Source organism: Delphinus delphis, chromosome X (genome assembly GCF_949987515.2).
Source record: "Delphinus delphis chromosome X, mDelDel1.2, whole genome shotgun sequence".
NCBI classification, from domain to species: Eukaryota; Metazoa; Chordata; class Mammalia; order Artiodactyla; family Delphinidae; genus Delphinus; species Delphinus delphis.
This window is the reverse complement of record NC_082704.1, coordinates 113,582,144-113,595,479: the sequence shown is the minus strand read 5'-3', so window position 1 is coordinate 113,595,479 and position 13,336 is coordinate 113,582,144. Positions and strand designations below refer to the sequence as shown.

At 40.0% G+C, this 13,336-nt stretch overlaps 1 protein-coding gene across 3 annotated transcripts in view; it reads right to left on the bottom strand.

Annotated features, from left to right (window-relative positions):
- Positions 1-8,195: 8,195 nt before the first annotated feature.
- Positions 8,196-13,336, bottom strand: part of CLTRN (collectrin, amino acid transport regulator) — a 79,657-nt gene continuing 74,516 nt past the window's right edge. For 2 of the 3 annotated variants that reach the window (XM_060002135.1, XM_060002136.1), the window contains one exon: positions 8,196-9,657. In XM_060002135.1, the coding sequence (XP_059858118.1) occupies positions 9,501-9,657 (157 nt within the window). In that variant the 3' untranslated portion in view covers positions 8,196-9,500. The remainder of the gene's footprint in view (positions 9,658-13,336) is intronic. The other variant, XM_060002137.1, reaches the window with a different exon arrangement.

The window sequence follows — 13,336 nt, the reverse complement described above, 5'->3', positions numbered from 1 at the left end:
ATAGAAAGCCCAGAGATCAACCCACGCACATATGGTCACCTTATCTTTGATAAAGGAGGTAAGAATATACAATAGAGAAAAGAGAGTCTTCTTCAATAAGTGGTGCTGGGAAAACTGGACAGCTACATGTAAAAGAATGAAATTAGAACACTCCCTAACACCATACACAAAAATAAACTCAAAATGGATTAAAGACCTAAGTGTAAGGCCAGACACTATAAAACTCTTAGAGGAAAACATAGGCAGAACACTCTATGACATAAATCACAGCAAGATCCTTTTTGACCCATTTCCTAGAGAAATGGAAATAAAAACAAAAATAAACAAATGGCACCTAATGAAACTTCAAAGCTTCTGCACAGCAAAGGAAACCATAAACAAGACCAAAAGACAACCCTCAGAATGGGAGAAAATATTTACAAACGAAGCAACTGACAAAGGATTAATCTCCAAAATATACAAGCAGCTCATGCAGCTCAATATCAAAAAAACAAACAACCCAATCCAAAAATGGGCAGAAGACCTAAATAGACATTTCTCCAAAGAAGATATACAGATTGCCAACAAACACATGAAAGGATGCCCAACATCACTAATCATTAGAGAAACGCAAATCAAAACTACAATGAGGTATCACATCACACCGGTCAGAAGGGCCATCATCAAAAAATCTAGAAACAATAAATGCTGGAGAGGGTGTGGAGAAAAGGGAACACTCTTGCACTGCTGGTGGGAATGTGAATTGATACAGCCACTATGGAGTAAATTATGGAGGTTCCTTAAAAAACTAAAAATAGAACTACCATATGACCCAGCAATCCCACTACTGGGCACATACCCTGAGAAAACCATAATTCAAAAAGAGTCATGTACCACAATGTTCACTGCAGCTCTATTTACAATAGTCAGGACATGGAAGCAACCTAAGTGTCCATCGACAGATGAATGGATAAAGAAGATGTGGTACATATACACAATGGAATATTACTCAGCCATAAAAAGAAATGAAATTGAGTTATTTGTAGTGAGGTGGATGGACCTAGAGTCTGTCATACAGAGTGAAGTAAGTCAGAAAGAGAAAGACAAATATGCTAACACACATATATGGAATCTAAGAAAAAAAAAAGGTTATGAAGTACCTAGGGGCAGGACAGGAATAAAGACGCAGATGTAGAGAATAGACTTGAGGACATGGGGAGGAGGAAAGCTAAGCTGGGATGAAATGAGAGAGTGGCATTGAGATATATACACTGCCAAATGTAAAATAGCTAGTAGGAAGCAGCTGCATAGCACAGGGAGATCAGCTCGGTGCTTTGTGACCACCTAGAGGGGTGGGATATCGAGGGCGGAAGGGAGACGCAAGAGGGAGGGGATATGGGGATATATGTATACGTATAGCTGATTCACTTTGCTCTACAGCAGAAACTAACACAACATTGTAAAGTAATTATACTCCAATAAAGATGTTAAAAAATAATTAAAAAAATAAAAAATGAAAAAATAAAATTCAAGTAAAATTTAAAAAAAAAAGCCAAAATGCTTATGATATGAAATTTTTCTACTGCTGTCTTGTGGCCCTGTCCTCCCAGGGACCTTTGAGTCTTTGCTTGTAACAGTCCTAACTAATGAAGAAATAGGATGGGTGACTCATCCCCACATACCTGGCAGAAAAGTCACAGGCACCAATCCTCAATATAGGAGAGTCTAAGTATCAGTAGAATTTGACTGGATGCACAAAGTTCTACCATATTAAGTAGTTAATTCAACAAAACAGCTTGCCCATCCAGTCAGGTATAATTTTTAACTCAGTTTATTGGGAGGCCAGTTGATTCAACAAATGTCAACTGGTTCAATGATGATAGTCAAAAAAAAAAGAGTAATTATTTGAAAACATAATCATCATTACCTAACTGAACTGAAGTTTATACTGGGATGATTAGCTGAGTTACCACAAGTTTCCCTCTCTCTGTCTCAATCTGTCTCTCTGTCTCTTCAGGGCTTATATAGAATTATATCCTCTAGGGAAAAATGAAGGCATCGTGGTAGTTAGAAGCAATGTGTACGGACTTGGAAGTTTTTTATTTGCAATTACACTAGTGGAGTTTTGTAGGTTTGTTTTTGTTTTTGTTTTTTTTTAATTTCTTTGGGTTGAAAATTCAAATAGATACTTCATCTGTGTGTAGTTGTGTCTTCCTAGATGGGTAGGTTATCTACTTCTGAGATTAAGCCATTGTAGTTATGAATTATTCATACAGTAAAATATTTTCCTTAAATAAATCCTTATTCCTCTTTATGGCCTCAAGTTGAGAAGTTTCACTATCAATTTTAACAATGAAAAATTTCACTCACAGTGCACACTTTCTTCATTAATTTTGCTGTGTTTATTCTTTATTTCATTCTATTCTCGCAACAACACTTTGGACAAATAGGGCAAGTATTAGTTCCTTTTTAAAGCTAGTCTATTTACATCAAACGGAAATAAGTTATTTCACCAGATTGCTTCCTCTCCGCTTTTATGAAGCCCTACTCACCTGGGGCCACCCACTTAGTAAATGGTGGTGTTAGGATTAGAACTCAGGCGATACTAGTGGTAATACTGTGCATATACCATGTATTAATCTACACCCTGTGAGATCTGGGGCAGCATCCTATCAGTAAACAGTTGAATATTTCTGCATTCAATAAGTACAATAAATAAAGACCACTGAGTACAGTAAAGATCATAAAGAGTATCATATCTGGGCCAGGCTTGCTGCCAAATGGTTTTCAGAGTTTTGGATTTCGGAGTTGCAGATTGTGGATGTGTATTCCCCTAGCCTTGGTGCTCTCCACCACTGTGTGAAGCACTGATTATTTAACATACAATGACTCCTATGCACCTTTTATCTCTTACTCCAAGGCTTCTCTGAAGAGCAACCAACCTGTTGGTGGTCAGCAGAGAGAACCTTCAGGCCCAAGTATTTTCTCCATGACCTTCATTATGCACAAGAGGCAACTCTCTTTTCTTTCACTACTGACAGCTCAACTATACTTTACACAAAATCTCTTAATTTTTCACCCATGTCTTTCTTTCCCTTTCAACTTCTTCTCTGGCTTCTTGGAGAATGATTAGAGAGAGCGGATGAGTAAAAGGATAGGATCATATCACAGAAAAGTCAAGAAGGAAGAGTGTATCAAAGAGGGGGGCAGAGCGCCCTACACTGTCAAGTGTGTCAAAAAGATTCAGGAGGGTGAGGACCAAGATGCCGTGACCTTGGCAACCAGCGATTCCCTAGTGACCTTTGAGGGAGCAGTTTCTTCAGGGTTATGGGAATGGAACCCAGAATGCAAAGAGTTAGGGAGCAAGTGGATATTGGTGAAGCCAAGACAGTAAAGAGAGACCTAACTTTTAATTAGCCAGGATCAACATCCTTTAAAGGTCCTCAGAGTTAAATTCCTTTCACTAGTTCCATGCACTTCCTTATTGTTCCATTAAAACCTGCTTCTCCTCAAGCACTGATAATAAAATACAATCAAAGATGGCTCTTATTAGTCTTCTTTTTTTGTTGTTTGTTTCCATTAAATCGCTGGCATTATAAGTTTGCCTTCTAATACTGTACATCATAAATATACAACATTTCAGCTGCATTATGGGTTAATATGCTCCTGTGAACTGGCCTGAAGGCTGTCTTGCCATATATGACATATTTACATGGGGAACATCTTTCCTAAATTCCAAAGAATTGACTAGCAGCTTGAAGTATAGGAAATTGCCATTTCTGTAGGTCAAAAATGATTGCATGGCAGCAATTTGATCTGGTTCCACCTCCTAAGTTTTCAAATGCTACCCTGGAGCTTCCCTGGTGGCACAGTGGTTGAGAGTCCACCTGCCGATGCAGGGGACACGGGTTCGTGCCCCGGTCCGGGAAGATCCCACATACCGCGGAGCGGGTGGGCCCATGAGCCATGGCCGCTGAGTCTGCACGTCCGGAGCCTGTGCTCCGCAACGGGAGAGGCCACAACAGTGAGAGGCCCGCGTAAAAAAAAAAAAAAAAAAAAAAAAAAAAAGCTACCCTGATACAAACTGAATATTGCCACCCTGATTCACTGTTCACTAATTACGGTGGAGGAGGACAAATGGAATCCAGGAGAGATTAACACGAGTCTTAACTGAACTTTTGCTAAGTTGTGCAAAAGGGGCCACTTGTTTACTGCAGCAAGGCACCTGACAGTGGCACCTTCTAGGCCTGCCTGCCCATGGCGGCTAGTGCTCACTTTTGTTCTACACCAGGCCCAGGAGCTCTTGTTCTACCCTTTCCGATGGTCTTGGATATGACCTAGCCCTGTTGTTCTGGGAACCTACTTTCAGATTGGGCCAAAAGACATCAGACACTTGGGAAAAAACAAACCAACCAACCAACCTAGGATCACTTTCTCTGCATCTGATGAAATCTCTCCCTTCACCCAACACCCCACGCCCATATTATTGTCATATGTTCACTAATTTTCAAAAAATATAAGCAATATCAAGGAGTAACTATGGAAAAATTACTTCTAGGGACACAGTTGTCATTTCTTTACTGGCCAAACTCTCCCCTACTGCCCAGTACCATGATAAAGACTTGTACCAACTATTTGCATCCTACTACTGCCCCTAATGTGTTATAATAAAGAAGGGACTAACGCTGTGCTTTATAAACTGGCCCATAGTCTCTGCCCATAACTAATATCAAATCCATTTTCAACCAGTGCTGTGAAAATAAAGAGCAAAATAACTCAGTAAATAACAACTAGAAATTATTCATTCATTCAAACCAAAATTTCCTAAAACAGAATGGTATTCTTGGTAATAAACTGAATCTCGTCATAAATTATGAACAAGTCCCTTCTAGGAAATTATCTCTCTGTTTATATTTCCTGAACCTAGCATCTTATCTTACACAGAGTGCCTCCGCTCAATAAATTCTTCAGGCAAGAAGGAAGGAAGGAAGGAAGGGAGAGAGGGAGGGAGGGAGGGAGGGAGGAAGGGCCAAAGGAAAGTTAGTAAGAAAGAAGGAAAAACTTCCATGCATTTGCTTGTGTAATTGAGGTAACTAGACATGTAATATTTTTTATGAAACAAAACAAGATGTAAAGTGGGAAATAAAATACTATGTTAAGGGGCTCCATAACTTTGAAATAAGGACTGGGAATTTGGACTTTGAGGGATTTTATGCTCTTTCTGGTTCTTCACCTGTGTTCTGTCCTATTCCTTGTTCTTTATCCAGGGATGATAAATGCACATACTTCACTTGGTGATACTAATATCTGGAATCTGATCATGTATCATTCTAAATGCAACAGTTCACTGCATTCTTTTATATAGTGATGTTTTGTATTGGTTAGTCCTTGTGGAAAACATGGTAGATGAAACTACACCCCAAAACCCAAAATCTACCTGCATTTACATTTCTTCTGTGAAACAAGTCCAGATATCACCATCCCAGCTCATTGTTTCTGCAGTGACTTGGTTTTCAGATGCTTCCGTCTTTCCAGTTTCATCACAGTTTTTGCTAAGGACTTGGAGACTGGAGTGACAGCTATATTTCCACTCGCTTTACAGCATTTTATTTCCAGTACATATCACCTCACAATGTGTTCCCTTGTGGGACATTACAGGATCATTATTTTTAAAATGAAAGGTATGGTTGATGATTGACTGCCCTCTAATTACCCAGAGTGTTTGTCAAAGCCAGTGGGCAGGAGACATAAGCTCTATTTTGCTGTTATATTGACTGTCAAGTTTACAGCGCATCTCTGCTAGCACGGAAAACTTCCTCAACAAGGATATTTAGTGGAGCAGATCTTTGCCAATGGAACAGATCCCCTCCCCTTCAGGATAAACAGTGAAGAAAATGATCTAATGATCAAATTGGTCCATCCCATGCCTTCAAAATAAGAAGCTTATCTAGGATCGGTGTTTCTCAATTTTTTTTCCCATTATTGAGACTTTTCAGACATCTTCTCCTAAGAGCTCACCCAGGACATTTTAATACCATAGATACACTTTACACCTGTTTACGTACTGTGGTCCTTTGGAGGATTAAAAACCATTGTAATACTGAATTTTTTTTCTCCCCACCAAGAACAATTTCCACCCTCTGGAGAATGAATGTCTTGGATGGTGCCTGCTAGTGCACACTGATGGAATTCAGATGATGTTTCACCAATTCTATATGCAAGGCCACCGTATTACGGAGTACACAACTCAAGAGGATGTAAGATAGAAAATGGTTCTTTAGTAAACCAACTGAAATCTCATTCCTCTCCTAAAAATAAGGAAGCCCTAATAACGTTAAAGAGTACATGGTGCCCAAGTCAAAATGGTGCCCAAGTCAAAAAATTTGCAGCCACCAATTCAAGCTCCTCCGCCTACAGAGAGGGGCCAGGCTTTGCTCCCAGAAGGTATAAGACTATGGCCTTGTGACAGCCACCATCTCATTTGCTTGTTTATTAGCACACATTTATTGAGTTCTGACTATGTAGACTTTCAGCTCCATGAGGGCAGCGACTGTTTTCGATTTTGCTCACCGTTATAGAATAAAGGAAAGAAAGAATGAAGACAGAAAGGGAAGGAAATAGGAAGACAAGGCAGTATGCTAAGTGACTTGAACACTGCCTCTAAGAATATTACATTTAGTGTGAAGGTATATAAACAAATAGTCAAAATAAAATATTGTGATGGTTATAACTGAAAAGATGTGTAGATATGGTGAGGTTACAAAGCAGTGGTTAATTCTATCTGGTTAGAGGCGGGAAGAAAATGAAGTGAGTTATGAAAACCTTTATGGAGACAAGGTTGTATTAGAAGACTTATGTGGGCCCCAGGGCACTCTTGCCTTTGTGGTCTCCTTTTTCTACAAAAGCGCATTTAAGTGTAATATAATTCTAGTACAAGATGAGTATCATTATCTGGGCAGTCTAGGAGCACTTAGCCTGGAGGCCCACGAAAGACGTCTAGGAGGATGAGAGATTTAAGTGAGAGAAACTCTAGGACAAGCTGGAAGAGTGGCTGGAAGATGGGGCAGAGTGTTCCAGGCCTGGAAGTGAGAGATCTATTAGGATTGGATGAGAGAGAGAGAAACAGAGAAACAGAAGGGTAGAAGTATGAGAGATGAAGTTAGAGAAGAAGGTGGGGGTCAAACCGCAGCAGGCTCCATGTTAAGGAGTCTGGCTTTATCGTAAAGAGAATAAGAAACCATTTTTAAAAGCTTTTATGTGAGAAACCAACAGAATCAGGTTTGCATTTTGGATATTCATTCAATCTACATTGCAGCCAAATAACTGGCGAAGGTGTCGTGGATATTCTGGGGGTCCACCCAGGCCCCCTCTTTAGGGCCCACATACCCATCCCCTGCTTCTGGAAATAATGGCTTTTGAAGGTTCATGGCTGAGTCCTTCAGTGGGAATTGCCCTCAGCCACAGGGAACTGCCCTTTCCAAGGGCAGATCCTTTCCCAGAGAGCACCCATGACCGTAACCAGCTAATGCAGAGATACAAAGACCCAGCCACATTATCTCAATCAGGGACAACCTCAGCTCCTAAGATCCCTGAAGGATTGGCTGAGGCCTCTGTTGTAACCATGTTTCTGGTTACTTCTCCCTCTGCTTAATCCTACTCTGTTAGTTTCCTATGGCTGCATAATGCTTTAGCACAAACTTAGTGGCCTAAAAAACACACATTTATCATCTCACGACGTCCATGTGTCAGGAGTCGGGGCACAGCTCAACTGGATCCTCTGCTCAGGCTGCAGTCAAAGTGTTGGCCAGACTACATTATCATCTAGAGATTTGACTTTGGAAAAATCCACTTCCAAACTCACTTCAGTTGTTGACAGAATTCATTTCCTTGTGGTTGTAGGACTGAGGATCCCAGCTTCTTGCTGGCTATTGGCTGGAGGCTATCTTTGGTGCTGAGAGGCCACCAGCAATTCCTAGAACCTGCTCACAGTTTCATTTGTGCTTTCCCAACATGCCCACTTACTTAATCAAGCCAGCAAGGAGAGTCTCTGGAACAAGTTTGCTAGCAAGACAGACTCAGATATCATATAAATTAACTGCAGGGGGCTTCCCTGGTGGCACAGTGGTTGAGAGTCCGCCTGCCGATGCAGGGGACATGGGTTCGTGCCCCGGTCCGGGAAGATCCCACATGCCGCGGAGCACTTAGGCCCGTGAGCCGTGGCCACTGAGCCTGCGTGTCCGGAGCCTATGCTCCACAACGGGAGAGGCCACAACAGTGAGAAGCCCGTGTACCGCAAAAAAAAAAAAAAAAAAAAAATTAACTGCAGGAGTGACATCTCACCAGCTTTGCTGTATTCTATTCATTAGAAGTAAGTCATAGGTCCCCTCCGCACTCACGGAGAGAGGGTTACATGAAGGCATGAACATCAGGAGATGACAGACACCTTAGTATCTACCACACGTGACTTCCTCACTTCTTACAGGTATATCTCCTGAGAGCACTCCCCAATAAACCTTCTGCATTCCACTACCCCTCTTAGAGTTTGTATCCACTGGAGGCAGGGAAGTGAGTTAGCGACTACTGCCGGAACACCAACTATGGGTGATAGCAGTGGGAGATTGAGCTGCATATTTTCCTTCTATTAATACATGTATAATAATTATTATTAGAATTTAGAATGATACATGGCCTACCTGAAAGTAAAATCAAGTCTAAAAACTACAGTCTTCAAGCAGGGATACACACAACAAAAATAATTCATTTCTAGGACTGGAGAGCAGATTAAACATAACATAAAAATAAGGCTTACTATGTTCCACAGTGTGAAAATAAATTGCAGACTACAGTCAGTCACTTAAAAAGAGATGATTAGCACTTTATTAAGTTAGCATAGATTGTACTTCTACAAACTGCAGAAATAATCAATGAATACAGATGCCCTATTAGAGACCGATAGTCAGAAAATATATATAAGCAACTGTTGGTATGATAACAGGATCAAATTCCACCTTGTATATCAACACGCCCATTTTTATCCAACCCATTTACAGTAATTACTTGTTCTTCTTGCTTATCTTGTCATATACAGAGTGATATAAATGATATTCAAAAAGGATCCATTTTCAATGATTTGGACACCATATTATAGGCATTCTCCACTGGAAAAGTATTTTTTCTTAGGTCTTTAAAGTGTGATATATATATACTGGCCTGACCTTATTGCTGGAAATGCTTAAATACTAATGCATTTTAAAATCAGTAACTACAAATGCCACATGACTACACTTACACACTGTGCTGTCAGAGAAATATTTTAGAATATTCTGGATAGTCAACAGCTTATTATTCCAATGGTCTTCATGGGTATAATTCATTGCCTTTCAATTTCATGCACATTCAAAATTTCTTACAAAAGAAGAATGGTGAAACAAAATATATAATCTTCCCTCAATGAATTGTGATGTTCAGCAGTTGCACAGAAACAAGTGTTGAGTTTCAGGGGGAAACAAAACAGCAGCCCTTCAGAGGGGGGTGAGCCGCTCATCCTCTGTCACAAAGGCATCATTAACGTGCCCTCCCTTCATGTCCAGGGGATCGCAGGGGATGCCATTTTCAATTTTGACTGTGTTTTCCCATTTATCTTCAGTGTCTTCCATTTCAGAAGGTCCTTTGTTCTTCCTAAATGCACATAAAAAGAATGATTGGGATCTAGGAAGAGAAAGGATGGTCTTCTGTACAAACATGGAGATCAGGAAAGGGAAGAGGAACCCTAGAATGATGGGGAAAATAGATGACATTGTGTATTTTCAAATAAATTTCAAAGATCATAAAGAGTTGATGAGGTGAAAAGATGCTATCAAGATCAGAAGTCTGCATGGATTATATATATATATGTATATGAATGAATATATATATTTGTATGAATGAATATGTTTGTATACACATACATATACGTATGTACATTCACACACACAAACTCCATGAAGGAATGTGAGGAAAACATATGGTAAATTGGCAAGTTAAAAAATTTAGCTCTAGGAGAACTTCACAAAAATTGAATTTAAAAAAGTAATAAATTCCTCTCACAAGATTTGACAAATTAATGGTCTGCAAATGTTAGGTAAAAATCAGGTTGAAATGAGATACCAAGAAGCAAACTCACATTACTTTGTAGAAAGGATGTAACCATTGTAAACTGCAGGTATCATTCCTTGGCTCTACTCATTACAAAATAGTTGTATTCATTTGTTAAGTCAGGTTTTTGGAACTCCGAACACATTTTACTAATTACAACTCATAGCTATAATCCCAGGTCATTCCAAAAAATTCTATTTAACAGGTAAATTTTTAAGTTATTCATTCTCAGACCCTTTAAGGACCCTGCTACCCCAATCCAAATGGTAACCAGATCCTTAATCTTTCCCTGGAGTGTGGGAAAATGTAGCCTTGAATTCAAACATTCTTCCTGTCCTTTGTGAAAGGCCAAGACACTGAGCCAGTTGTGCTTGATATCATAGAGGTAGGGGGAGAAAAGAGATGTGAGTACCTCTAGGCAATCAGAGGGCAGAAGAGTTTCCCTCAGGATTATCACAAGTTAGATGTTAGGGCACCATGGAGGCATGATGTTAGACACGAGGCTCCCAGACTTGTCAAAGATTCTCTTGTCCCAGAAATCTGTAGAAGCTCCAAAGAGGCAGACCTGAGTGGATCACATGGCTGGGATGGTGGACACTGCTGTGGTGACCAGGATGGACTTCCACCGCTATGGAAGTCCCTTAGAAACTTAGTGAATTTCTAGCGGGTGAGGAGGTGGTGAAGATGCCCCAAAGATGATCAAGGTAGAATTTCCTATTAGTCCTACATGAGAGCTCATTTCAAAGTGCTTTAAAGAATATGGTGGAGGAAGGCAGAGAAAAGAAAGAGCTCTTGTTTACAAAAGAATGACAACCAATATAGAAGATGCAACAGAAAGAGAAAATCACCAAATAATAATAATTGATTCTGATGAGGCTCCTCAATGGATACTAAACCACTGAGTGGGAGATGACTAAGGAACAGGATACTCACAGGGTCTCAATGTAACACCCCTACAAGCAATGTACTAATTATAAAGAGACATTTGTTTTTTGTAAAGGGAGAAATTTGGTGAATATCACCAACAATGAGACAAACTGACAAGTGCCTCTAGATGTGATGCACCGAGAAGACATATTTTTTAAAAATAAAATTCTGTGTTCTGTGTTCCTGCCCTACCCCATCACCAGATTTTTTTGACCTGAATCTCTCAGGAAGAACTAATCAGACAACTCCAAATTAAAAGATATTTTGTAAAACAGCTGACAGCATAGAGTAGGCACTCAACTAATGTGCTTAGAGTTGGATGGACAGACATATGAGTAGCTGGCTAGCTAGTTAGACAGATAAATGGATGGATCAATGAATGTAGATCAATGACTGGTTGGCTGGATGATGAATTAATGATGGATGGATGAATGGGTGGATGGATGATTGGATGGTAGTTGGGTGATGGAACAAACAACTGGATGGAAGAATGGATGGACTAATGCTGTAGGCAAAGTTACTCAGACAGCAGCCCAAGGTAGATTTTGAATGGGCTCTATCAGAAGAAGGAGAAAGAAAGAGGGAAGGAAGGGAAGAAGGGAGGAAGGGACGGAGGAAGGGAGGAAGGAAGGAAGGGAATGTACACGTGATATTTCTTGTATTTATTGAATAGTTATTTTTTCAAATGGATGGAGGAAAGTACTCATTTTCATACCTTAAGAATTAGGAGTGAGTACAGATTTTGCCAGGCTTCACTGATGGTTTATTAGATAATTTCAAATAGGTGGAGTTTATAAAGAAAAGTAAAGTAGCATTTCAATACTGTAGATCCCACTGTCATCACTTGAAAGTATTTTGCCATTGTGCATGCCACTGTCAAATGTCAAAATGTATCACTACAGGCCCAACGCTGGGAGTGGAAGTCGGTGGGTTGTAGTCCCAGAGACCTAGGTAAGGACAGGCTGCTGTGTTTTCCCTTCCTCAGGGTGAAGATACTGCACTGTCCATTCCAAGCATCAGCGGTCAACGATCAGTGCCAGTTGGAGTAGGCATACAATTTCCTGTGATGAGAAGGTCCTCCAGCCAGGTGAAATCACCTATCAGAGGACTAGAATTCTTTGGTCCCTCCTCCTGTAGACAGGGGTATCTCGTCACTTTCCACGTCATCCAGAAAGCAAAGACAACTGACATTCTATAACCATCGAACACATCACTTCCATTCATAGTATCCAACATTCATTCAATAACTATGTTTTGAGTGCCTACTATGTGTTGGAAGGGACACAGTTCTTGTCCTAAAGTGGAAAGAAAGGGCTTAATAAAAAAGAAAAACTCCAAATTTCACTCATCCTCCCCTCCTTTTCATGGATTATAAAAGAGAGGAGTGATGTTTCAGTAAGAATGACACCCTAGCGACAAATGTATATTTATAAGTTATCATCAAAAATGCCTAGCTCACGCAATTTCTCCCCAAGTCACTCCTCATTGGGCTTGGAGTGAATAATAATTCTCCATAACAATAAATAGGTTTTTAACAGTGAAGTTTTACCCTGAAATTTGTGTATGTAAGTATGAAACTCATATTACAAAAATCCTGTGGATGGAGCATTCTGAAGTAGGGGGCAATGCAACAGCAGTCTTAGAAGTAATGGTTGCCAGTGTTCATTTGCCAGTTTCTTCAGTTAAAAAAAAAGTTTTTACAGAATTAGAAGCAAAATTGCAGAGAGCTGGACACTTGCAGATCATGGCAAGAAATCCTGCCTCCCCTCCCCCTGCCAACCACAAAGGAAAAATAATCCACCAGGCATCACAAGGAATGGGGAAGAACGAAAAAGGAAGGTGCAGATGGATGAGGACAAGTTTCTCTTCTTTAGAAGAAGGATTTCTTAATCAAAAAGATTCTGAGCAAAATCGCTGTGGAAATTTATCAAAACGAGAGCCGTGTCCATGACAAATTAGGTACATGTTATTTTTTTGTGACCTTAGATCTAGTTGTTCACAGTCTTGGCACTGCCAGGCTTCACAAACTGCAGTGTCAGTAACTTGCTGGCTGGCGGACATGATAAGAAGTTCAAAGGTTATCTAACAGTAATACAGCCCTTTGTCACATTTCATAGTGTGTCCTGTAATAAACTGAGTCACTGCCTGCACATTGCTCTAAGTATAATAAAACTTAACTATCTTTCTGGATCATTCTGATTTGATGTTCTGCTAAAAACATGAATTCTTTTTCCTGAAAAATAAAAATGAGTGTTAATAACTTCCGCTGTTCCTGCATGTCAGGTGGTTCAGGAAG